Raw genomic sequence first — 23431 nt, 5'->3', positions numbered from 1 at the left:
AATTTGTTTATAATACACTGAAAATAGTTTTGGAAACCAATAAAAGCAGGTACACTTGGTTAAGGATTAAGTTTATGGATTTGGTGTTTGTCATTTTAAATGACATAAGTTATATCATTTTAAGAAAGAGATAGACACAGAAAAATGAAAATCATGGAAGAGATAAAGTGGATGATTTTTTTAATTTAAAATTTAAATAAATTTTTTTTTTTGTGTCTGTCTCTCTCTTGAAAAGACAGTGTTATGTCAATTAAAATGACAAACATTTTTCCCAAAGTTTATATCAGGACGTGAGTTTGAATCCCAGTATTTTTTTTTTCTTTAAATAACGCTAAAGACATATGAAGAAAAAAATATTTATTATGTTATTAATTTTTTTAAATTATCATGTCCTACTTAGATGAACACAAAATTTCAATATGATACAACTCTTAAAATTCTTTCACCTAGGAAAGGAAGAGTATGAACGCTCAGCATCATCTAGTGCAACCTGATAATTTAATTTAACTTAAAATTAATTAGATTGAGTTTAGGTTAATTATTTTTTGAAAACTAACTATATTTTGAAGTGACCCAACCTGGTCTAAGGTCAATAGTATTATAAAACTTATAATTTTTTTAAAAAAATATTATTAATTATAATATGTTTTCGACGTCAATGAATATATTTTACATTACATGACAATTTTTTATATCGAGACAATATTATTCTAAAACAATTAATTTATCTAAAAAAATGAAGAAATAAATATGTATCTGTCATTGTGAAGAATGAACATAATAGTTTTGACTAAAAATATATAGTACGAAACATCTCCTAATTTTAGTTTATTTCTTTCAAAATTTTATGATTTAGTTATATAGAGTCTACATTTATATATTTTTAAATATTAAATTAATCAATCTCAATTTAATCATTAATTAAGTTACAACTAAATTAAGTTAAGGGGTTTATTTTATTTTATTTTGAAATAGTTAAGGGGTTTATTGTTTCTTATCTTGTAGGAGATAATATCTCCTATATATATATATATATAAAAATATGTAAGATCTATTTTTTTTCTCTTTTCTTTTCACAAGGATTCACATGAATCTCACAAATTTTTATGTGTAAAAAATAATTGTATCTCATATAATATAGGGTTCATTTTTTCTGCAGTTACTGCATATAAGTTATCTTCAGTAAGCCCAATACGACGTCGTTTTATGACAAAAATCATGATGTTTTTATAATTTTAATTTATTTTAGAGTTATTATAGTTTTTATAATTATAATTTTTTAATATTTCAATCTCAAACGACGTCGTTTTGAAAGTAAATGTAGATAATTTCTGCAGTAACTGCAGAAATATTTTTTGTGTATAATATATGAAAGACATTAAATCCTTAAGTTCAGTTTATAAAAAGTAACACAATCAAAATATGAAATAGCCCAATATGAACCAAAGAGAACTTTTTAGTTTAAACAAGTGATTAATGTTTCTCGTATTATAAAATGGGATAGGTCATTGTGCCTACTCCTATTTTACCTACTTTTGCCTACCCCTTTCGTTACCGTTCGATTATCATCTCATCCAACAATCCATATTTGTGATATAAAATAAACATTTTTTCCCTTTCTTTCTTCTCACTTTCTCCCATACCCTTTCTCTCTTCCTCTGCCATATACCTATTTTTTCCCCTTTATCGTTAATCTCTGCCCAGGTGAACGGCGCGGAAGCATTTGAAATCAATTACCACAGCATTTGAAATCATCGTCAATATACATTAGTCTCTCTTTTTATTATTGTAATATAAATTTTCTCCTTTTGAATCAGTTTCTATCAAATTACCAGTGTCAATGGATTGAAAAATCACAACAAATTTTTAGATCTGAAGAACAACATAAATTTTATAAATTAATAAGATTGAATCGATGACTAACAAAGAAGTTTTAATGTAATTCAAAAGATCTGTGCAGAGTTGGAAAAGATTCAAAATAAATAAAAAAAATTAAAGAATAAAAAAAATTGATATTGGAAAAATCCGGAAAGAGGGTTAATTGGTGCCATTCCAGCAATTATGTTGATACAGATAGCCAATTAATTATTAGAAATTAAGAGTATCTATCATGTGGAAGAACAGATCGACATATTGAAGCAGAAACAAGGAGGATTCTGTGAACAGATCGACCTTGTGGCACCACCGCTTTGAATCACATCAAAACTTCTTTGTTAGTCATCGATTCAATCGTATTAATTTATAAAGATTAAAAATATCATTAGAATCGAACAGTTTGTCAGGAGATTGAGGTCCACGGCGGCAGAAGGGAAAAAAAATTAGGTATGGCGTAGAGGAAGAGAGAAAGTAGGTTATTGTGCCTACTCCTATTTTACCTACTTTTGCCTACCCCTTTCGTTACCGTTCGATTATCATCTCATCCAACAATCCATATTTGTGATATAAAATAAACATTTTTTCCCTTTCTTTCTTCTCACTTTCTCCCATACCCTTTCTCTCTTCCTCTGCCATATACCTATTTTTTCCCCTTTATCGTTAATCTCTGCCCAGGTGAACGGCGCGGAAGCATTTGAAATCAATTACCACAGCATTTGAAATCATCGTCAATATACATTAGTCTCTCTTTTTATTATTGTAATATAAATTTTCTCCTTTTGAATCAGTTTCTATCAAATTACCAGTGTCAATGGATTGAAAAATCACAACAAATTTTTAGATCTGAAGAACAACATAAATTTTATAAATTAATAAGATTGAATCGATGACTAACAAAGAAGTTTTAATGTAATTCAAAAGATCTGTGCAGAGTTGGAAAAGATTCAAAATAAATAAAAAAATTAAAGAATAAAAAAAATTGATATTGGAAAAATCCGGAAAGAGGGTTAATTGGTGCCATTCCAGCAATTATGTTGATACAGATAGCCAATTAATTATTAGAAATTAAGAGTATCTATCATGTGGAAGAACAGATCGACATATTGAAGCAGAAACAAGGAGGATTCTGTGAACAGATCGACCTTGTGGCACCACCGCTTTGAATCACATCAAAACTTCTTTGTTAGTCATCGATTCAATCGTATTAATTTATAAAGATTAAAAATATCATTAGAATCGAACAGTTTGTCAGGAGATTGAGGTCCACGGCGGCAGAAGGGAAAAAAAATTAGGTATAGCGTAGAGGAAGAGAGAAAGGAGAGGAGAGAGAAAGGGTATGGGAGAAAGTGAGAAGAAAGAAAGGGAAAAAAAGGTTTATTTTATATCACAAATATGGATCGTTGGATGAGATGGTAATCGAACGGTAACGAAAAGGGTAGGCAAAAGTAGGTAAAATAGGAGTAGGCACAATAACCTATCCCTTATAAAATTATATGAGCTCATATTTTTTCTTTTCTCTTCTTTTCACATAATTCTATACGAGTCTTATATACTTTTATATTTATATTAATCACTTTTAACAAAGAGATTAAGGAAAATAAAAAGTAAAAAACAGCAGTATAAAATGAAGGTCAGAAAAACTTGGTCTTTACTCCAGTGAAATAGTTCCAAACGGTGACGTATTTAAACCCTCGAAGGAAGGCTGAAGTACCTTCGCTCTTATAGTACACTCAACCCGTTGCTTCTGCTTCATCCGAAATCCCTCTCGAGTCTTCCACTGAACTGAATCTGGTAATTTTTCTTTTTTATTTATCTTTTTTTTTTCCTGAAGAAAAAGCTTTATAGATAACATTGGGATTGGATTTTGGAGCTCACGCGAATCTGTGTCTAAGAACATTCTGGAGAAACGCAATGCTTAAAGCTAGGTTCACGTTTTTATATCATTCATTTAATTAATCAACCAACGATCTCATTCTGTTAAGTGATTCATTTTCCATTTATTATTTCACAATAAATAGAGAATCTCGCCTTTGTTGTTCTTTACATTGGAATTTTATGATATGATGCACTACTTCTGATAGGAGTAGTTTTTTTTTTTTTTTCCTCTTCCTTTTTCACTGCAAATGTTTGAGGGTTTTTGGTGCTAATTCATCATTTAAGTATTTTCCAACAAAAAATAAAAATAAAAATTATTTCTCATCAGGGTTTTAAATTGCTGTTTGGTCGCGTTATGGGCTTATGCGATTGCCACATCGTGTGATGCGATTCGCAATTTAAAACTGTTTTTCATCTGTGATGAATAGAGCCCCTTTTGTTGGAAAACTCGATGAGAACTGTGTGGCACCTTTTAGGCATTCTTCTAGCTGTGTCATAACTGTGTGGCACCTTTTAGGCATTCTTCTAGCTGTGTCATTCTTGTGTGTGTGTGTGTGTGTGTGTGTGTGTGTGTGTGTGTGTGTGTGTGTGTGTGTGTGTGTGTGAATTACCAGTGGCTGGGTTCCTTGTAAAGTCTGATGATATAACAAGCACATATACCATTCATTATATCATTGACAGGTGAGAAGAACATAAAACCTAACTGCAATGGCAATGCGGGTGGCTGCAAGATACGCATCTAGAAGGCTATTTAGCAGCGGCACTGGCAAAATACTTAGCGAGGAGGAAAAAGCTGTAGAAAATGCTTACTTCAAGGTGACCTCGAAAGCTGCTATAGTTTACTTTTGCTTCGGGTTGATTGGTTCTATCGTGCTATGGATTGATGTAAATTGTCTGAGGGATGCTGTTATCAATTTGAGAAAATTGGAAGTTTTAGTGTAGTGCCTTTAGAGCAAATTTGCGTGCTCAGAAGCTTTTCCTTGTTAATTTCCTTTGATATTTTGTTGCATATGGTGCGGTAGTAAGTGCTTATTACATTTGATGCGTCTCTTTGTATTGAGGAACATAAATATCATTGTGTAATTAGGGTAAGTTCCGTATGAAGTATGAACTGAGCAATATAAGATTTGTATGATGAATTTGTAATGAAGACATAATATTTTTACATGCTTAGAATCTGTGTTATAACCAATCCTTGTGAAAAATTGCCACTAGCATGTACTGTTAATATAGAAATGTGATGGTCAGTTATGTTAGCATAGGCCACTCTATGCATCCTCTGAACTTGTTGAGGAACGTTAAATTAATATTTTCTTTTTAAGTGCATTCAAAATTTGATTTGTTTTAAATGGTTTCATTTTGTCTTTGACTAATGTATTGAAATTGTACAGATAGTTTTATCCAGAGTGTTAGGGCCATTTGTGTTTCCTTAGGTTCTAAGTTCTAACCTCTAACCGAAGGAAACAATTATTTGTTCATTTTCGTGATCTGTTAATCTTCATATTTAGTCTACTACTTGCCTAGAAAATAGATTGCTGTTCAACATCTACATATACATGTTGGTATAGATATAAACGTTAGAAATATGCATCCATATCTTTTGATAATCTCCTCAATTACTGTAGAAAAAGATGCCAGCTTTTGTTGGCACAGTTTGTCTAATTAGTAGAGGTTTATGCTTGTGGATGGCATCTTTGTGATGTATTTGCTATTTATTTTTCATATTGCAGAAAGCTGAGCAAGAGAAGTTGGAGAAGCTTGCCCGCAAAGTATGTCCTCAAATTTCTCCTTCTTCTTATTCTTTTTAATCTTTTATGATTTTAGTGCAGTTCATGCTGGACTTCTTAAACAGTCTTAACAGTTGAACTGGATTTAAATAGATATTGTCTTTGTTGGGTCATCAACCCTTTATTCTGCATTTAGTTTTCTGATTGAGGATTTTTACCTTTTTTATGTGGGTGGCAAATGGATGGGTCAGATGCATAGGTCTGCTTGGTTCAAATGATCTAGCTAGGAAAGACTTATTTGCCCATTTAAAATCCATAAAAAAAGAAATCCTCTAAAATACTAAATGCAATAGCCTTATGTGTCCAACCTATTTAGTGTTTTTCTTTTTAAATTGAAATTGCTACTCTGTTATGGAGAACCGATGAGGAAACTTGTAATTGTAATTGAGCCTATAACGAACTTTAAAAAATATATATATTTCACCACGTGTTTATTTGGGAATTTTAGTTTTGCCTATAACAGATTCAGCATAGATTGTCTCGTCCTTGGCATGAAATTTATACACAAACAACAGATGTCTTCGGCTGCCCATTAAACACCCATAAAGAAATACTGATTGACATATTGAGTCAATTAGCGCATTTGAATAACTGGATTCCTTGTAGAGTCTGATGATATAACAAGTAGAATTACCATCAATGATCTTATTTTCACATGATGGACCATTTCCTTATAGATAAAAGTGATAATATGAATTTTGGTTGACTATCTTGCAACATTTTGATTTTAGAACCAAATCCATAATTAATTAATCTACTGTCTGTATCTTGAGAAGCACTTGTGTACAACATTCCTAACCCATACTGCTATGGGTATGGAACTTGATTACTATTTGCCAGTGCCAAAGTATGCTTTTTTCATACATGCAAATTGTGTAAATGTAGATAATTTAGATGACTGCAGTTAGTGAGGTCCGTTGTCCATAGCTCTGTTTTTGTCACTAGTTGATGCTTGGTGACATGAAATAAGGGGAATGAAATGTGGTTCTAGGTAAGATGATATAAGAAGAAAGGGACGACATATTTTTTGCTTTTCAGCAATTGGTGCTTGGTAAAATGGAAACTTCAAAAAATGGGCTAATTGACAAATGATTTTCCTTGCAGAAATTAACAGAAAAAAATGAATACAAAAAACTTATATTATTTCCTCACAAGTATTATCATTAATTAATAATTACATAACCATGCTGCTTTGACTATAGAATCTTGCAGTTTCACTTACCTTTTCTTTTTCAACCAACATTTGGATTAAATAAAAGCTGATTGCCTTTTAATCCTGTTAAAGTCTATCGATATCTAACTAAAGGAAAAAATAATTCTGTCATGTTGATTTTTCTTGATATTCTCTCACATCCTGTTTTTACTGCAGGCAACAGCCTTCTAGGTTTTTGTGTATTGAAGAGTCACTTGTGGTGTGTGACCCTGGCCTGATTGATTGTGATCGGCTTTTTTTTCTCTTGAAATTGTTTTGTAAAATAGTCAATGAAATGGGTGTTTCTTGTGTGTTCTTTTTGTTTTGAAAGATAAAAGTCAAAACATAAAATAGAAACAAATGAAATATGTTCTCTAAATTTGATTCTAAAAAATAAAAAAGAAATATAATTTTTAGAAATATTTTTACAAAACAGGTATTATTAAACAGATTTTTTTATTTTTTTATTTTGGAAATAGAATTCAAAAACAGACCCTCTGTTTCTGCAACTTGTTTGCAAGAACTGCTCTCCCTTAGTTTTTGCATTTGTTTACCAGTAACATGCTTTGAACTTAATGGTAAAACATATATTCTAATTTAGGGTCCTCAACCAGAAGCAACGGCAGCTGCAGGTTCAGGTGGTTCAGTAACTGATGCCAAACCAAGTGCCTCGGGATATACAGAATCATCGACTGACAAAGTTTCAACTGACAAGCACCGGAATTATGCAGTTGTAGCTGGTACAATAACAATTTTTGCGGCTTTAGGGTGGTACCTCAAAGGCACTGCAAAGAAGCCAGAAGTGCAGGATTGAAGATTTCAGTGGTGCGTGTCCTCATTTTAGTTTTGGTTGCAGCAGTTGCACAGAAATAAATAACCACACACCAACTCTGTTTATCATGCTATTGTCATGAATTGCTTCTTTTATGTTTCCCGTGATCTTACATATGACCTATATATTCTTGATGCTACTTAGCATGACGAGAATCAATGTTTATTTTCACTAGTTGTTCAAATGTCATGTGATTGATCACTTGCATTTTCCCTTTCTTTTTTTTTTGGTTGAAATGCATTTGCCCTTTATTGGCATGGTCTAGTGATGAAAAGAGCTTAAGATTGGTACATAGTGGCACTAAGTACTAAGTATTACCAAGCGAGAAGGATATTGGGAGTAGACCTCAGCATTTCTGTCAATCCGTCTTTGGTTGTCTTGTTTCTATTTTTTCTTTTTTAGGTAAACAACATGCTATTTGGTAGCAACTATGTTGACACGGGACACGTTAATTCTAAAAAATATTAAATTTTAAGACATGTTTTGATATTATATAATATTTTTAATTTATGTAGTGTATATTATATTTAGTATTCAATAATTTAACAAAAAAATAAATCTAAACATATAATACCCATCAATTTTGCAAAGAAACATAAGATATTTCAAATGTTTATATTAAACTCAATAAAATCGTAATCGTAATCTAACGAATTTAATAGTTGAAACTCAAAATGCAACACAACGTAACATTTGAATTTTTTTTAAGTCTTTGCAATGAGTATGGAGTGTCGGGAAGTGTCGGTGAATGTTGGAAAGTGTCTGACACGACACGTTAGGATATTTGAAGTGTCGGTGCTTCACAGGGTAGCAATATGGATATCCGAATGGTCAATTTCTATTTTTATTTTTATTTTAAATGTTTTGACTTAGAAACGAGGCGGTGAAACAGTAATCGTATTGATATTAATAAATTAAAACATTGAAAAAATAAAATAGAGATTTATAGCGAAGAGAGCTGGAATGGCTGATAAGGGATAGCAATTGAGGCGCAGTGGAAGTTAAGTTACTATCGCCATTGTACTTCGGCTGCAGGTGGCTATACAAGGAAAGAGTCAAGTTTAAGGTGCTATCATCTGCTCTGTTTCACCTTCGGCATAAAATTGTAATTATTAATTCCAGTTAAGAAGATAGAGTTTTTTTAATTTTAAGTTTCGAATACTAATTTCTTAAATTATTTAAGGATGAAATAGAGAATAACGAAGTCTTTTTTATCTCATAAATTACTAATCGTATGAATATAACTCTTTATAGTAGTTATTATAACTTCAAATTACTACTTGTGATCAAATTCTTACTTTTTTCTTTTGGTGTAACAATGATTCGATATTTATTAGTTGAATTTTTATATTTTATTTTTACATAAACAACTATTTACGCGTACACAAACATGCAACCAAAGAAGCACTCACTTTTTCTATACCATAAAATTTTTATTTTTGTTATTCCATTACCTTGATTATTTTTTGGGGGTGAGCCAATATAAAATTAATCATGAGTTTGCTCTTCTTGTTTTGGCAATATGTCTATTCTGTGGCTGATATTTCCACCAAGTCAATTCTTGGAGTTCATAAAATTTACTCCTAAAATTACATAAAAATTACTTTAAAAACTTTATTCTGATTTATATGGATTTTAAATATTTAATGCCTCTTTAGTCTTTTACATTGCTTATGGCGTTTTGTTCTCCAAATTTTATGAGATTGGTCATATGACATTCATTAAAAAAAAATTATAAATTTCTGATATTATTATAAAAAATTAAATTTACAATTAACGATCGAACTTTCATTATTTAAAAAAATATTATATTAAAATTTATTGGGGGCAAATTTATTGGTATGCATGATAATACATTATTTAGATAAATGCAATGTTATTGTTAAGAACCTCGGGATATACCACCCCAAAAGTTAGCTCTGATACCATGTTAAGAACTTTGGGATACACCACCCTAAAATCTAGCTCAAAGGGTGGGAGTGCCCAAGGCTTTATAAACCTCACATTAGTTGTTCATACAACCAATGTAGGACTATATTTCTCAACACACCCCCTCACACGAGAGCCCACTGGGCTTGAAGGGTGGACAACATACAAGCCCACCTACATGTGGAAATTCCACTACAAAGAAAGTGGGAGGCGGTGAGATTTCGAACGCTCTGATACCATGTTAAGAATCTTGAGGTTACCACCCCAAAAGCTAGCTCTGATACCACTGTCAGGCGGGTCCAAGGGAAAGCCCGTGGCGGGGGGCCACAACCAATGAGCTAAGGCTACACCAACCGTAGCAAGTAGATTCGACACCATGTCTCAACCCAAAACTTAAGGCATTAGGTTCATGGGTACTTCCATTTATATACTCTTCACTTAGTCCATTATCAACCAATGTGAAACTCGTCAGTTATTAAAATCGGTCCGGTCAATGACTTGGTCGAGGTACCAGGTCATGTTTTAATCAGTGGGTAGTAGATTGAATCGCATGACGCGGTGATTATATATAAATCTATAATTTATATTAAAAAATTATAAATATATTCAAATAGCTGAAATAAATAACATAAATTCTAAATATTTTAATATAAAAAATAATAAATTATACATTATTGTCCAATAAAGGATCAAGCAAACATATAATACTTGTGATATTAGTGTCTCAGGTTCAGTAAATGACATCTCTAATTATAAATCAAATTAAAATTTTATGCATAGTGCATAACTGAGATAATATTAGTATTGTAGGTACATAACTTAGGTAAGTCAATAAATAACAGATCACTCAAATATGTTAATTATGATTATTTTTTTGGAAAACTTTTTTTTTTAAATATTTTATTTTAAAAAACCCGTGCCGGGTCACCGTTCTTCACCAAAATCGGTCGGGTCGTATCGAGTCTGGTACTTGACCGATCCAATGTGATAACCAAACCGGTCAAATGACCGATTCACCGAGTTTTGGGTCGACAGAGCCGATTAGGTCTGATTTTCATAACATTGGATAAAAGCGAGGGAACATGTTATGCTTCGAATCACTCTCAATTGAAGCCTACCTAGCAAAATACTTGCGCTGTTGGAGTTTGCTTGCAGCCTTGCATAGCGAAAAATTTACGGTACTTTAGTTGCAACATTGACTCGTTGTGACAGACCAATTACAATGTGGCATTTTCTGTTATGTGTGTGTACGGAAATGAGAGAAAAAAATCCAAGTGTCAATTTTTTAATGGAAGTTGACAGTACTTGAGTGTACCGAAAATGCTCTTGTGATTTGAATTTATGTTACATGGGGATTAGGGATGTAAATGGGCTAGGCCGGGCTATAAGGCCTATGATCTATTATAAATAGTCAAATAAAATAAGTCTATGTTTTTAAAAAAACCTATTTAGAAAGCAGGTCATAGGTTTTTTTGTACATGCCTATATCATAAGCATATAGGATAGCCTATATCATATTATTTATTTTAAATAAAATTATTATTTTAATAATTTTGAATAATAAAGTAATATTATTTTAATTATTTTTTTTATTATGGAATGTTTAATATGCTTAAACAAGCTAACAGGCCTAGATTAAGACTTTTATTTTTAAGTATAAGTTATGCCAAAGTTATAATTTGGACTTACAAAGACTAATAGATCATGTCTAAGATTTTTTACATATATCTAGTCTAGATAAAGTGTAACCTAACCTATTTACACTAGATATAACAACTCAACTCATGTATCACCCAAAAGGCTAGACTTAGAGGGTAAGGAAATGTGTTTATCCCACCTACAAGTTATCGGAACAGTGATCAAAGTACCATTGTTTCCCATCTTATTTTTCTAAATGTCACGCCAACAGTGTTATTTTTCAATATGCCACGAGAGCAAGTTCGCTGGGCAGTGTAGCGAACTCGGTGTACTGATGTGTTACATTTCTGATGGACACCAAGGTCGCTAGTGTCAGTAGCGAACTCTGAAGCAATTAATGCTGACACAAAGAACAAGTTTGCTGCCACATACAGCGAACTAGATGTGACATGCGTCTCACATGCACATAGTTCGCTGAAGGGCGTAGCGAACTATGTGCCTTCCAAAATTTTGAAATCTGATCAATTTGCTTGTTTCTTTTTGTTGCACGGCTTTCGAAGAAAAACAATTATATTTCTCGTTGAATCATGCTATTGTTTGATTATGTGTGCAACTTTCGTTGCAGGTAGGAAAATAGGCTATATAGCAGGCAAGGCGAAGACGCAACGCCAAAGGCTATGGCAGCAATGCCGCAATAGTTACAGTGGTTACTGCAGAACATACGTGTATCAACCACTTTGTTGAATTATTTTATATTATACACTGATATTATTTGGGTGCTGATTTTTACATCCATGAATTTATTATGCTATTTTTTGGTTTATTTTTGTTTTGGATTTTGTTTTTGTTTTTTAATACAAGAAAAATATATGCAGCCTGTGTTTCGATTTTGTATATTTTTGAAAGGATATTATTGTTGGTCAATAAATATATTGGCCGGATAATATTTTAAAATTGACTAGTACATTCAGTAATAATATTCATGCTGCATTATTATTTAAGTTGATATTTTATTTATTTGTTTGTTTTGAATATGATATCATGCAAAATTCTTCTGGTCACCGTCCCAAAAATTCATCTTGTGCGCAAAAGTCAAAAACAACGTAACCAGTATATGCAACAAATCCATAATGGCGTGATTCAATGTGAAATATAATTGTTTTTCTCGAAATCCGTGCAACAAAATAAAAATTCTGAAAGGCACATAGTTCGCCATCCCTCTTAGCGAACTATGTGTACACGAGACACCACTCACATCTAGTTCGCTGCCACATGCAGCGAACTTATTCTTTGTGTCAGCATTAATTGCTCCAGAGTTCGCTACTGACACTAGCGACCTTGGTGTCCACCAGAAACGTGACACATCAGCACACCGAGTTCGCTACACTGTGTAGCGAACTTGCCCCCGTGGCAGATTGAGAAATAACACTGTTGGCGTGGCATGTAGGGAAATAAGATGCAGAACAGTGGCACTTTAGTCACTGTTCCCAAGTTATCCTGACATAAAGCTATGACAACAACAGTTCAGAGTTCCAAAACTTATTTAATAGCGAATGGCAAAGGGACAAACAGGTAATTTCAACTATGTCTAAATAACATAGCTCACTAATAAGCATTCTGCACACAAAATAAGTAGCAGAAATAACCTTAGCCCACCAATAAAATTAAGAGTAAACACCCTTTTTAGTCTCTGTCAATATCTACAAAGTCCTTTTTAGTCCCTGACAATAAAAAAGGACCAAATTGGTCCCTGAAATTACAAAAAAAAGATCATGTTAGTCCTTATGTCAACTCCCAAATATGTAGAGTGGCCCTTTTCTTGTACTTTCAGGGACCAATTTGGTCCTTTTTTATTGCCAGGGACTGAAAAGGACTTCGTAGATATTGCCACGGACTAAAAAGGGTGTTTACTCTAAAATTAAATTTCATGTTAAGGCAGCATAACCAAGTCATTTTATCAAGCTCGTTAAACTTAGAGCTAGGATATTCTAAGTACCTATTTTTTCTACTATCACTTTACTACCACTCTAATTACCATTTGATTAAAGGAAAAGTTGAATGAAGAGAGAGAAAAAAAAATAACTTTTGAATCCAATGGTGATTAAAGTGATAGTGGAGTGGTAGTAAAAAAAATAGGTAATAAAAATATCCTACCTCATAAACTCAAGCTTCAAAGTATCTTGTTGGTTGCTCTCCATCTGTCCCTATCAAGTATCAAGCATAGCCTTCCCGCACCAACACTACCATTCTGCAGAAATAATCCCAGCGCCAAAAACCATCCCAGTACAGATTCATCTCAGGTACTCATTATACCATACTAAATTGTGTGTGATCGGGTTCAACATCTACCGATCAGGATATTACTTTTACCAAATCCTAGGAAAGAAATCATTTTGATATTCGCGCGCCATAATTATTATATCATTTTTACATTTCTATTGTAAGTGTCTACTTTTCTATTTTATTACAAATAAAAGAAGTGACATATACATTGTGTAATAAAAATATATCATCATTGGAGAGACAAAGACACAAACATATAAATGTCCTACCCTTTTTCTTTTCTTTTTTCCATCAGGTGGCTTGGGCATCAATCTCTTTTTTCTTCATTTATTTGATCTTTTACACTCTCATCATTTACTTTTCCCTCGTCTATACTATCTACATCATCTTCTTCTTCTTCTTCTTCCTCAGGAGACTCTTCATCAGGCTGAACAAAGTGTAGCTTCAATCTTCCATCTTCTCTATGAGCATGCAAAAATTCCTGGGTGGGTATCCTTATTTCTTTAAGGACAAACCTCCCATCATTCCTGTAACACCTGAAGCTAACCCAAGGCTTCCCACTCCTCCCTATGCATGAAATGGGAGGAGGGTACTCCACCCCATTGACCCTTGATTTAGTCCTACATTCACCATGAGAATCTTCTAATGAAGGTAAATGGTTTTTGGCACCTTCTTCCTCATTCTGAATTTGCCACCACTCATTCATCCCATTCTTCAATTCTTCAACATCATCTGAGCTTTCTAAACCAAGACCCTCGGTGCAAAGCTGCAAGCTTTCAGAATTCAAGGATGAAAAGCTGTCACTACTTTTGTGACTTTTTGCATGGTTTGTTGTTGGGGTGGTGCTTGAAACATAGGGTACTGAATAAGAAGATGGGGTTTGGTTATCGTCTATCTCTGTGAATGATGAAGAACAAACGCGGGGAGTCAATGAAGGTGGTGGTGGTGGTGATGGGTCAGGAGTACTCTCCTTGAAATGGAGCTCACCAAATATCTCAGTGATGGAGGAGGTGTGATCAATGGATTTGAGTGGTTTAATTTGGTTCCATGATAAGGGTTCAAGAAGTTTATGGTTTTCTGGCAATGGATTTTCAAAGATGTGTTGCAGGCTTCCACAGGCTGACATGGCTTTGCTATCTAGTAAAATATTCTGTATAGGTTGGTGTTTTTTAAAGAAAACAGCACAGACAGACAGACAGAAAGAAAAAAAGAAACTAAGGATATGTTCAACTTTTTGGTGGTTGGGAAGGTGAGAGGAAAGTGGAAAAGAGGCACGAAAATAGCATGAGCTGAACAAATCAAGATGAAGATGCCATTATATGTAGGATGCTATGATTTTTTTTGGGAAAAGTTGAACAATGATGACGTGATTTACTCCGAAAATCATTTATGTTTATATGGATTTTTTTTATCACATATATCTGTGATTTGCAAAAGACTATATTTTTTTATCATATATGCTCTTGTGATTTTTTATATTCTACAAAGCACAGAAATATTTGTGATAAAAAAAAATCTCAAAAGCATAGATGATTCTGAAGCAAATTACTGAATATTGGTGAATTCTTCCTTATTATTATTTTTTTTTTTTGTAACTTTTTATCCGGTTATGTGGAACAGGAATGGGTGGTTACGAGGCTTGGTCAGGATTTGGTGGCCAAAAACGTCCCTAAATTACCAAGCACGCGCATAAGATGTTATAAGTTTGTTATAGCTTAATTAGTTATTTTGGATCGGAGTTCTGAGTACATAATTGTGTTAAAAATTTAATAAGAAAAGTTTTGGTGCTTTGTGGTCTTGACGGACTTGATCGAATTTGTTGATTAAACTATGAATTGGCGGAGAAATTTAAAAAAAAAAAATCGTTAAACTATATTAGTAAGATTTATGAACCGGTAGATTATTTGAGTTATTATCTCTTAAAAAATCTTCTAGGTGCCCTCACTTAATATTTCGTTTTTGAAAGGAAATGCATTGACTTTATTTGTCATCTGTCTATATTAAAATTCGTGGACTTAACATTTTGGCCCATGGTGATGTGATTGGTGCAGCTTAGATGAGGATATGATTATTTTTTAAAATAAAGTTGTATCCTTCCTAGCATTTTTGGCTTTTAACCTAGTGAAAAAATGTTTTACCTGACAATTGTCATGGTGATGATTACTTTATGGCTTGGTATTTTATAAAACAAAGACGTAGTTTTGGATAGGGTGTTCTATATCTGAATTGGATGTATTCTGAAACAAAAATCATTTGATCTAATTCTTTCTGTTTGATTATTTAATAATCCATTTGTTTTGAATTTTTTTTTTGAAATCTAATTCAATTTTATTCGGTTTGGATTTGATTAGTTTTCGATTTTTCAAAAAGCTTAAAATTTCAGTCATATAAATCACTAGCTATTATAAAATAAAGTCATACAAAGTTATAAACTACTGAAAAATTCAAATCTTCAAACTAAAACAAAATTATAAAATTTATGAAAAGTTAAAATAAATTAATAGACAATAAAAAATTAAAATAAGGTAGTTTGTTATTAATAATATTCAAGATTTCAAGTCTACAAAACAATAAGATTCCAAGTCACCATTTTTCAAAAATAATAAATACATAATACAATTAGATCGAGTTTCACCAACCAAACCGAAAATCGATCTAATTTAATTAAAATATGCAAAAAAAAATCATTTTTGATTTTTAAATAATTCGGTTATCGATTTTTCAGTTCGATCACCGTGGTTTAGATCAGTTTGGATCAGTTGCTGAGCATTCCCTAATTTTGGGTGTATATATATAAATTGCATCAGACAGAAATTTTTTATCCTTTTAGGCTTCTACCTAAATACATGAATATGTTTAACCATGAGCATGCTCATATATGCATATGGAGACTGGACTCACCAATGGAAAACAAGGGACAGGACAACAAACTTTAGTACGTGAATTGAAATTTTTGAGCAAATGTTCTCGTGTCATGGTGCCGTCCAGAGCATAATGATGTGAACAGCAAGACTAGTTGTATGGCTTTTTGACCCTTATGCTCCTTAATTAATAATTAATTACCAAATTGCCCCTCATTCAAAACTATTTCGAAAATTTACCCTTCCCAACAAACATAACACCAATCTGCCCCTGTTTGACCGTTGACCACGAAGCCTACCCGGGTACACCATTACCTACCCGGGTAAATTTTGAAACTTTTTATCTACCCGAGTATGTAGGGGTGTACCCGGGTAGAGTTCTTGAATCTGGGAAAATGTTTGAATTATTTACCCGGGTACGTAGCAGTGTACCCGGGTAAATCGCGTCCAGAAACCCCAATATGTATGGGTTTCGGCCATTGTTGCGAGGTATAGGGTTTTTGAAACCCCAAATCTTTCTCTCTTACCCTCTCTAATCCGAAACATCACACATATTTCATCTCATCATTTCAGAAAGCTGAATCTTGGGGGGACATTGAGATTACATCTCCACACTCCCATTTTGTGCTAAAAAATCTGAACCAACCTCCAAACCCAAAACCTAGATCTAATTTTTGTGTGAAAGATGAGTTCAAGTCCAAACATGGTTCCTATAGTTGTTTACTACAATGGGAGGCATTTTGAAGGTCTGAACGGTGTCCGATTTGAAGGAAAAACAAAAACGATGAAAATCAAAGTGGGCACTACATGCAATGAACTGAAGGAGAGAATTCTTCAAAAAATGGGGTCAGAAGGCATACATTCCATCCACCGCATGATAGCCAGGTTAGAGACTGTAGTGGATATGGATACAATATACTACATTGGAAACGATATAAATGATGATGAAGATGTGGAGTTCGTAACAGATGCGTTTGTTGAATGGAAAGTATTAAAATATATTGAGATATATGTTGAAGTTGATGTTGGACAATCTTCATCTTTACCGGTGCATACAACCACTACTGCACACTGTACCGGTCAAGAAGATACAGTTGTACGATCTTCTGCACCTCCTCAGGTAGCATGGGATGAGGATGAAGAGGATGAAGACGAGGACTATGTGGACAGCGAAGAGGAGGGAGAACCTGAAAGTGCTATTCCAGAAGGTGATTCGTCAGACACTGATGTGGACGGTAATTTTGAGGCTGACATGAGCGCCGTAAGTCTCGGTACCCCAGCCTTGTCACCACTTCATGTCGACCCAGTCAGTAGTGGTAAGTTATTAAATTTGAATATTTGCTTTAGACAATTTATTATTTGTGGTAAGTTATTAAATTTGACATGATCTTTAGATGCAGGGTCTGAGGAGCCATTCTGGAATGAAAGCCAACATTATTCATTCATTAACTGGGCGCACCCTAATGACGAGTTGGAGATCCTATATGGCGATGATGACTTGCACGGAGGTTGGAAGTTAGGAGATCCGTTATTTGTGCAACAAGAATTTGGGTCCAAACCAGAATTGCAACATGCTGTGAAGATACATTGTATGAAGGGGCGCAGGACAGCCATAGTTGAAAAAAGCGACGAGTCAAGATTTGTTATGAAGTGTAAAAACCATGCTGACGGTTGTCCCTGGTATATGAGGGCAATTAAGCCGAAGAAGGGAGCTAACTGGGTGGTCCGTAAATGGGGTCAAGGTCACACATGCCTAAATCAAGGCCTAGCACAGGATCATAGACAGTTGGATTCAAATGTCATTTGTGCGGCTATAATGAGTATGTATTCTACTGTTTATTTAATGATTCAGATTAATTGAGAATATGGTAAAGTTAATTTTTTTTTTCCAGATATGTTAAAGGAAGATCCATCCACAAGACCAGCTCTGATACAGGAGAGGATACAGGGAACATATGGATACAACATAACGTACAGGAAGGCCTGGAAGGCAAAAATGAAGGCCATCGTTAAGTTGTTTGGTGACTGGGAGAAATCGTACGCATTCTTGCCAAATTGGCTAAAGTATATGACGGAGGTGAATGTGGGTTCTGTGTTCAAACTTGATACAAATCAATGTTTTGATGAACGTCGGGTTTATACAGACAGGGCCGTATTTCAAAGGGTTTTTTGGACATTTCACCAATGCATTGAAGCATTCAAACACTGCAAGCCTATAATTCAAATTGACGGCACTCATCTATATGGGAAGTACAGAGGTACTCTATTGATTGCAACATCTCAGGATGGAGATGGATTTCTGCTCCCTATTGCCTTTGCTGTTGTTCCTCCAGGTGAGAGGTTGGATGATTGGTCCTGGTTTCTTAGCCTTTTACGTTTTCATGTCACACACAAGCATGGTATTTGTCTAATATCCGATCGTCATCGAAGCATCATAAGGGCGGTGAAAGACCACGGAGGGTGGCAGCCTCCATATGCTTATCATGTATTTTGTCTACGTCACATCGGAAGCAACTTCAATACCCGTTTTAGGAATGTGGAATTGAAGAAAACGTTGATGAAATTAGGTAATGTACGGTATAATTACTCACATTTTCAACCATTTGAAGAAAACGTTGATGAAATTCACTAACTAATGCATATGTCATGGTTTTTTGCAGGGTACACATGTTCAAAGATAAATTTCGACATTAGGTACAAGGAATTTATCGAGAACAATCCTGAAGTTGCTTCATGAGATGGATTGGGTTGAGTCTCAACCCTCTAGCAGTCAGAGCAGATGTAAGCATTGCAAGCAAGTTGGACATAACATTCGTACATGTCCATTGAGACTAAGACAAGCATGATTACGTATTGTTTTTGTGTAGTACTTTGTTTTGTAATGACAATCACTTTACGTATTGTTTTGTTTCCTTGTACCCTAAACTTTATCTTGTATTTGTTATGTATTGTGTTGTTGAAATGTATTGTTGAACTGTATTCTTGTGTTGTTGAAATGTATTGTTGAAATGTATCCGTTAAGTTTAGCGAGTCACTCGTTCCGTATTGTGCAATCCGAATGTCTACCATACCCATTTACCCCTTCCCCGAGTCAGTTAAGGTTATTGTATTACACATCAATTACCAAGATGCTAACAAAATGGATTGAACAGCACCTGCTGCTGCATCTGCAACTGGTCTACCCGGGTAACTCGTAATGATATACCCGAGTACATACTACCCGGGTAGACTATTCGTGGTACCCGGGTAGACCAGTTGCAGATGCTGTTGCAGATGCTGTTTTGGCAATTTTTGTTGCATTTTGGTAATTGTTGTGCAATACCTACATACGGTATGACTTGGGGGTGGATTGACAATATTAATGCAAGGTCCCATACTAATGCATAGAACCAACAAGTCTGAACGTGCACAAAACGAAAATTTCATTCATTCAAATTTTGAATATCCAGTACAAAAACATCCATGCAATGTAGGTAAAGTTCCTAAATGTACCAAAATGACTACATTACATCAAACTAAATCAATGATATGAAACCCTATGGACACACTAATCCGATGCCGTGTCCTCCCCATTCTCTTCATCCGATTGTGTGTCATCCCCATTGTCATCATCCTCCTCCTCCTCCTCCTCCTCCTGAGTATGGGCACCCTCGCCAATTAAACCCTCCAAGCGTGAAACCCTTGTGTCCAACCGTGCAACCCTTGTGTCCATCTGGTTTCGCCACTTGCTCGTGCTCTGTCTATATCCTCTAAAGTCAGTAGTCAGATCATATAAGGATGCCATGACATGATCAAGTGTCCATCCACCCTCAGGAGGAGCTGGTGGTCGCCGACTGCGGGTGGGACGTGTCGGTCTGACATCAACCTCAGCAACGCCATCATCATCGTCATCATCATCAAGGCCTACATCATAAACCATGAAAAACAAACTTCAATACCACATTAAAAATTAAACAACACAAAATTGCATAAACTCATAAAGACCAACACATCACCTGCAGGTGCATCCTCCATCTCAGCATCGTGGTGGAATGGGATCTCAGGTGGTTCTGGTGCCTTCTTCCACGTCCAGATACCCGCTCTGTTCGGTAGGATCCCACACTGCTTCAGGAGCCTCTCACCAAATATAGCATTCCAGCCTCTGGCGGTCTTCAAGGTCTCTGTTGCCATAGGCACTCCAAATCTATGCAGAATCTTCTGCACCAGAAATGCAAAAGGCAATTCAGCCTTCTTTGACTTGGCTGCCTTCCACATCAGTATGCATATGTAATGCCTCCAGTTCACCTGCTGACTGTGAAGGAGGGCCCACAGGATGACAAAGTCCCCTTCCAGCACCTTTGAGTGATTATGCGGGCGCTGGAAAATAATATGTGTCACCACATAATGAAGAATGCGAGCAGAAACTGACAAGTTGCTAACAGGATAATGAGCAAAATGACCGGGCTCAGCGTCTGCCCTCCTAGTCTCTGTAACAATGGTCTCCCGGTTATAATCACCAAATATATGATGGCTGTCTCCATCATATAGTGCTGCTCCTGTGACACCATCAAAATCGAACCCCAGTAGCTCCGTCCAGATAGGAGCAGTCATGATGATATCAATCCCGCAGACACGGGAAGTCAGCTCGCCTTGCGAGTAGCCAAGGTTCTGGTAGAAGGCTCTTACCATAACCTCCGAGTATGGGCACCGCATCTCCGCCAGGTGAAGTAAATGTGTCTGCTCAAGAAGCGGCACGATGTCAAAACGCTCTAGGTTGAAGAATGCCGAATCCAGTGATTTCGGTTCGCAGATCTTCCGGGTCATGAAAAACTTCACGAACTTCTCGTGTGAAGGAATGTCATCCTCAAACAAATATCCGAACGTCAAGTCCGGAGCCTGACTCGAAGCAGCCTGGGGCTGAGAGGATGACGACCCATCGTGACGACTCTTGGTTCTTCTCTCGGAATGGGTCACTGGCAGCTTTGAAACGCGTCGAGAGGTCATTGTGTCACACTATTAAACTGAAAAAATAACCAAAATCAGAAATTAGATACATGTTAGGGTTAGGGTTAGGGTTAGGGTTAGGGTTAGGGTTAGGGTTAGGGTTAGGGTTAGGGTTAGGGTTAGGGTTAGATTCAGGGTTAGGGTTAGGGTTAGACAAATTGATAAAATAATTCGGACAGAATCAAATGATATAAACGAAAATACAATGAATCAGAACAGAAATCATAACATAATTGAAAAAACTGAAAAAAAAATTCACCTTTGATCGATTTCAATCGGTAGAAGGCAGAGAGGTTGCAAGGTCCGCGAATGATGATCACAAACAAGACGAATTAGTGCAAGATTCTGCCTGAAATCGCTCAAGATGACACTCCTCCAGCAGCTCTACTCGGGTACCCCTTTTGTGGGTTTTCGAAATGGGGCTGCTGGGGTATTTTAAAACCCTACCGTCGATGTTTACCCGGGTACACTGCTCCGTACCCGGGTAAATAATTCAAACATTTTCCCAGATTCAAGAACTCTACCCGGGTACACCCCTACATACTCGGGTAGATAAAAAGTTTCAAAATTTACCCGGGTAGGTAATGGTGTACCCGGGGTGTTATGTTTGTTGGTCAACGGTAGGGGCAGATTGGTGTTATGTTTGTTGGGAAGGGTAAATTTTCGAAATAGTTTTGAATGAGAGACAATTTGGTAATTAATTATTAATTAAGGGGCATAAGGGTCAAAAACCCTAGTTGTATATATACAATACAACCACACCCTTTACAGTATTTTTCCACGTTATCACATATTTAACCACTTGTTAGCTGCCCAAGTGGCTTTTCATGATTCAATATTGCATGCAACGCGGCATGCTTCTGTGCACCTTCATGTGACACGTGGTGATTCGGAAGTTCCCAGTTCTCACAAATATCACTTTTGTGTTGACAAAAGATTATAACACCAAATCTTGGTTCAGATGGTGTCATCTTTCTCTACAGTGATACTGAAGTTGTCCTTAAGATGAATCTACTCTTCACTGGGGGTATTGGGTGGTAGAGATATAATATAAAATTGTTTATGTATATTTATTTAAGAGTTTAAATTTTTAAGGGAATTGATTCATTATGTGACTATCATTATAGTGTCGGTAACCAAGCGAATTGCGGTTTCGTTTTCTTTTAATAAAAAAAGTGGAATTTTAGCATGTAGATGAATATATGCAACTCAGGTTTCAAGTCAAAATAAACTCTTACCTAATAGAACATATTAAAGATGGGCTTTCAACTTCTCCCGTCATAGGAGAGGTTTAGGGTTCGTTTGTATTGTCTTTTTAAGAAAGTTGTTTTTTTTATTTTTTATTTTAAAAGTACTTTTTATAAAAGTTACAGTTATTTAAATTTTTTGAAAAATATTTAGCTTTTGACTTCTGCTTTTTTTAAAAGCTAAAATTTTTAGTTTTCGAAAAAAGTATATTTTTGGCTTTTTTTTATGATTTTTGCTTTTTTTAGAAGCAAGCATCCAAACAGACTTTTTTTGAAAAGTTTTTTTTTTCTTAAAAAAACAGCTTTTGAAGAAAAAAAAGCTCATCCAAACGAGACATTAGAATTTTTAGTTGATAGAGGAAAAAAAATGGGCTCACTTTAAAAAAAATTGTGAAAATGAAAAAGAGAATGATATGAGAAGACACTTTTTCTATGAAAGGAGAAATATTTTTCCCATTAAAAATATAAAGGGAATTGATTTTCTTATTTTATGTGAAAATTTTCTTATGCTATATGTTAGTCTTAATTTCTACTTAATTCAGTGGTAATTCTCTTATATTTTATGGGCTGAATTGTATTAAAATGCAAGTAAAATTTGGCCCAAACTTAAAGAAGTAAGCCCAAGTTGGTAAAAGAGGTAAAAAAAGGAATTTTAACTTTTTACTAATTATTTTTTTATTATACACAGAAAAGGACACATGGCAATGAAAGATGAAAAAAGAAGATGAGATAGCAATTTGAGGACCATTGAATGCTTGTTGGATCTAAGGGACAAAATCAACTTGAAGCTTTAGTTTTAATAAAAAAATCAGAGTCTTCATTGAAAAGGAGAGTTGAACTCAGAACTTAAAAAATGTCAGATTTTAGTTGAAGTGAGATTTTTTTGTTGAACTCAGTTTTACATTTTTTTCATTGTATTCAGTTTTTTT

The 23431-nt window shown here is 34.7% G+C and overlaps 4 protein-coding genes across 4 annotated transcripts; 2 read left to right on the top strand and 2 right to left on the bottom strand.

The window, feature by feature from the left end:
• Positions 1-3533: 3533 nt before the first annotated feature.
• On the top strand, positions 3534-7797 carry LOC133316369 (uncharacterized protein At2g27730, mitochondrial-like). The gene is made up of 4 exons (XM_061518112.1): positions 3534-3666; positions 4432-4566; positions 5481-5519; positions 7331-7797. Exons 2-4 carry the CDS (start codon positions 4459-4461, stop codon positions 7541-7543), a joined length of 360 nt encoding a protein of 119 aa, XP_061374096.1. The 5' UTR covers positions 3534-3666; positions 4432-4458; the 3' UTR covers positions 7544-7797.
• Positions 7798-13718: 5921 nt separating this feature from the next.
• LOC133316383 (uncharacterized) lies at positions 13719-14537 on the bottom strand. Its single transcript, XM_061518126.1, has one exon. The coding sequence runs from the start codon at positions 14535-14537 to the stop codon at positions 13719-13721; it is 819 nt and encodes a 272-aa protein (XP_061374110.1).
• A 2923-nt stretch (positions 14538-17460) lies between these two features.
• LOC133316382 (uncharacterized) lies at positions 17461-19580 on the top strand. The gene is made up of 4 exons (XM_061518125.1): positions 17461-17588; positions 17667-18092; positions 18606-18671; positions 19546-19580. Exons 1-4 carry the CDS (start codon positions 17525-17527, stop codon positions 19578-19580), a joined length of 591 nt encoding a protein of 196 aa, XP_061374109.1. The 5' UTR covers positions 17461-17524.
• Positions 19581-19726: 146 nt separating this feature from the next.
• On the bottom strand, positions 19727-20363 carry LOC133316371 (uncharacterized). Its single transcript, XM_061518114.1, has 2 exons — positions 20268-20363; positions 19727-20175 (listed from the first exon to the last, which is right to left on the bottom strand). The coding sequence occupies exons 1-2, from the start codon at positions 20284-20286 to the stop codon at positions 19820-19822; spliced, it is 375 nt and encodes a 124-aa protein (XP_061374098.1). The 5' UTR covers positions 20287-20363; the 3' UTR covers positions 19727-19819.
• Between the last annotated feature and the right edge of the window lie 3068 nt (positions 20364-23431).

Source organism: Gastrolobium bilobum, unplaced genomic scaffold (assembly GCF_033153095.1).
Source record: "Gastrolobium bilobum isolate Gb01-03AN ecotype WA unplaced genomic scaffold, APGP_CSIRO_Gbil_v1 utg682, whole genome shotgun sequence".
In the NCBI taxonomy this organism is placed as follows: domain Eukaryota; kingdom Viridiplantae; phylum Streptophyta; class Magnoliopsida; order Fabales; family Fabaceae; genus Gastrolobium; species Gastrolobium bilobum.
Note: the sequence above shows the minus strand (reverse complement) of the source record. Positions and strands in the feature narration are given on the sequence as shown.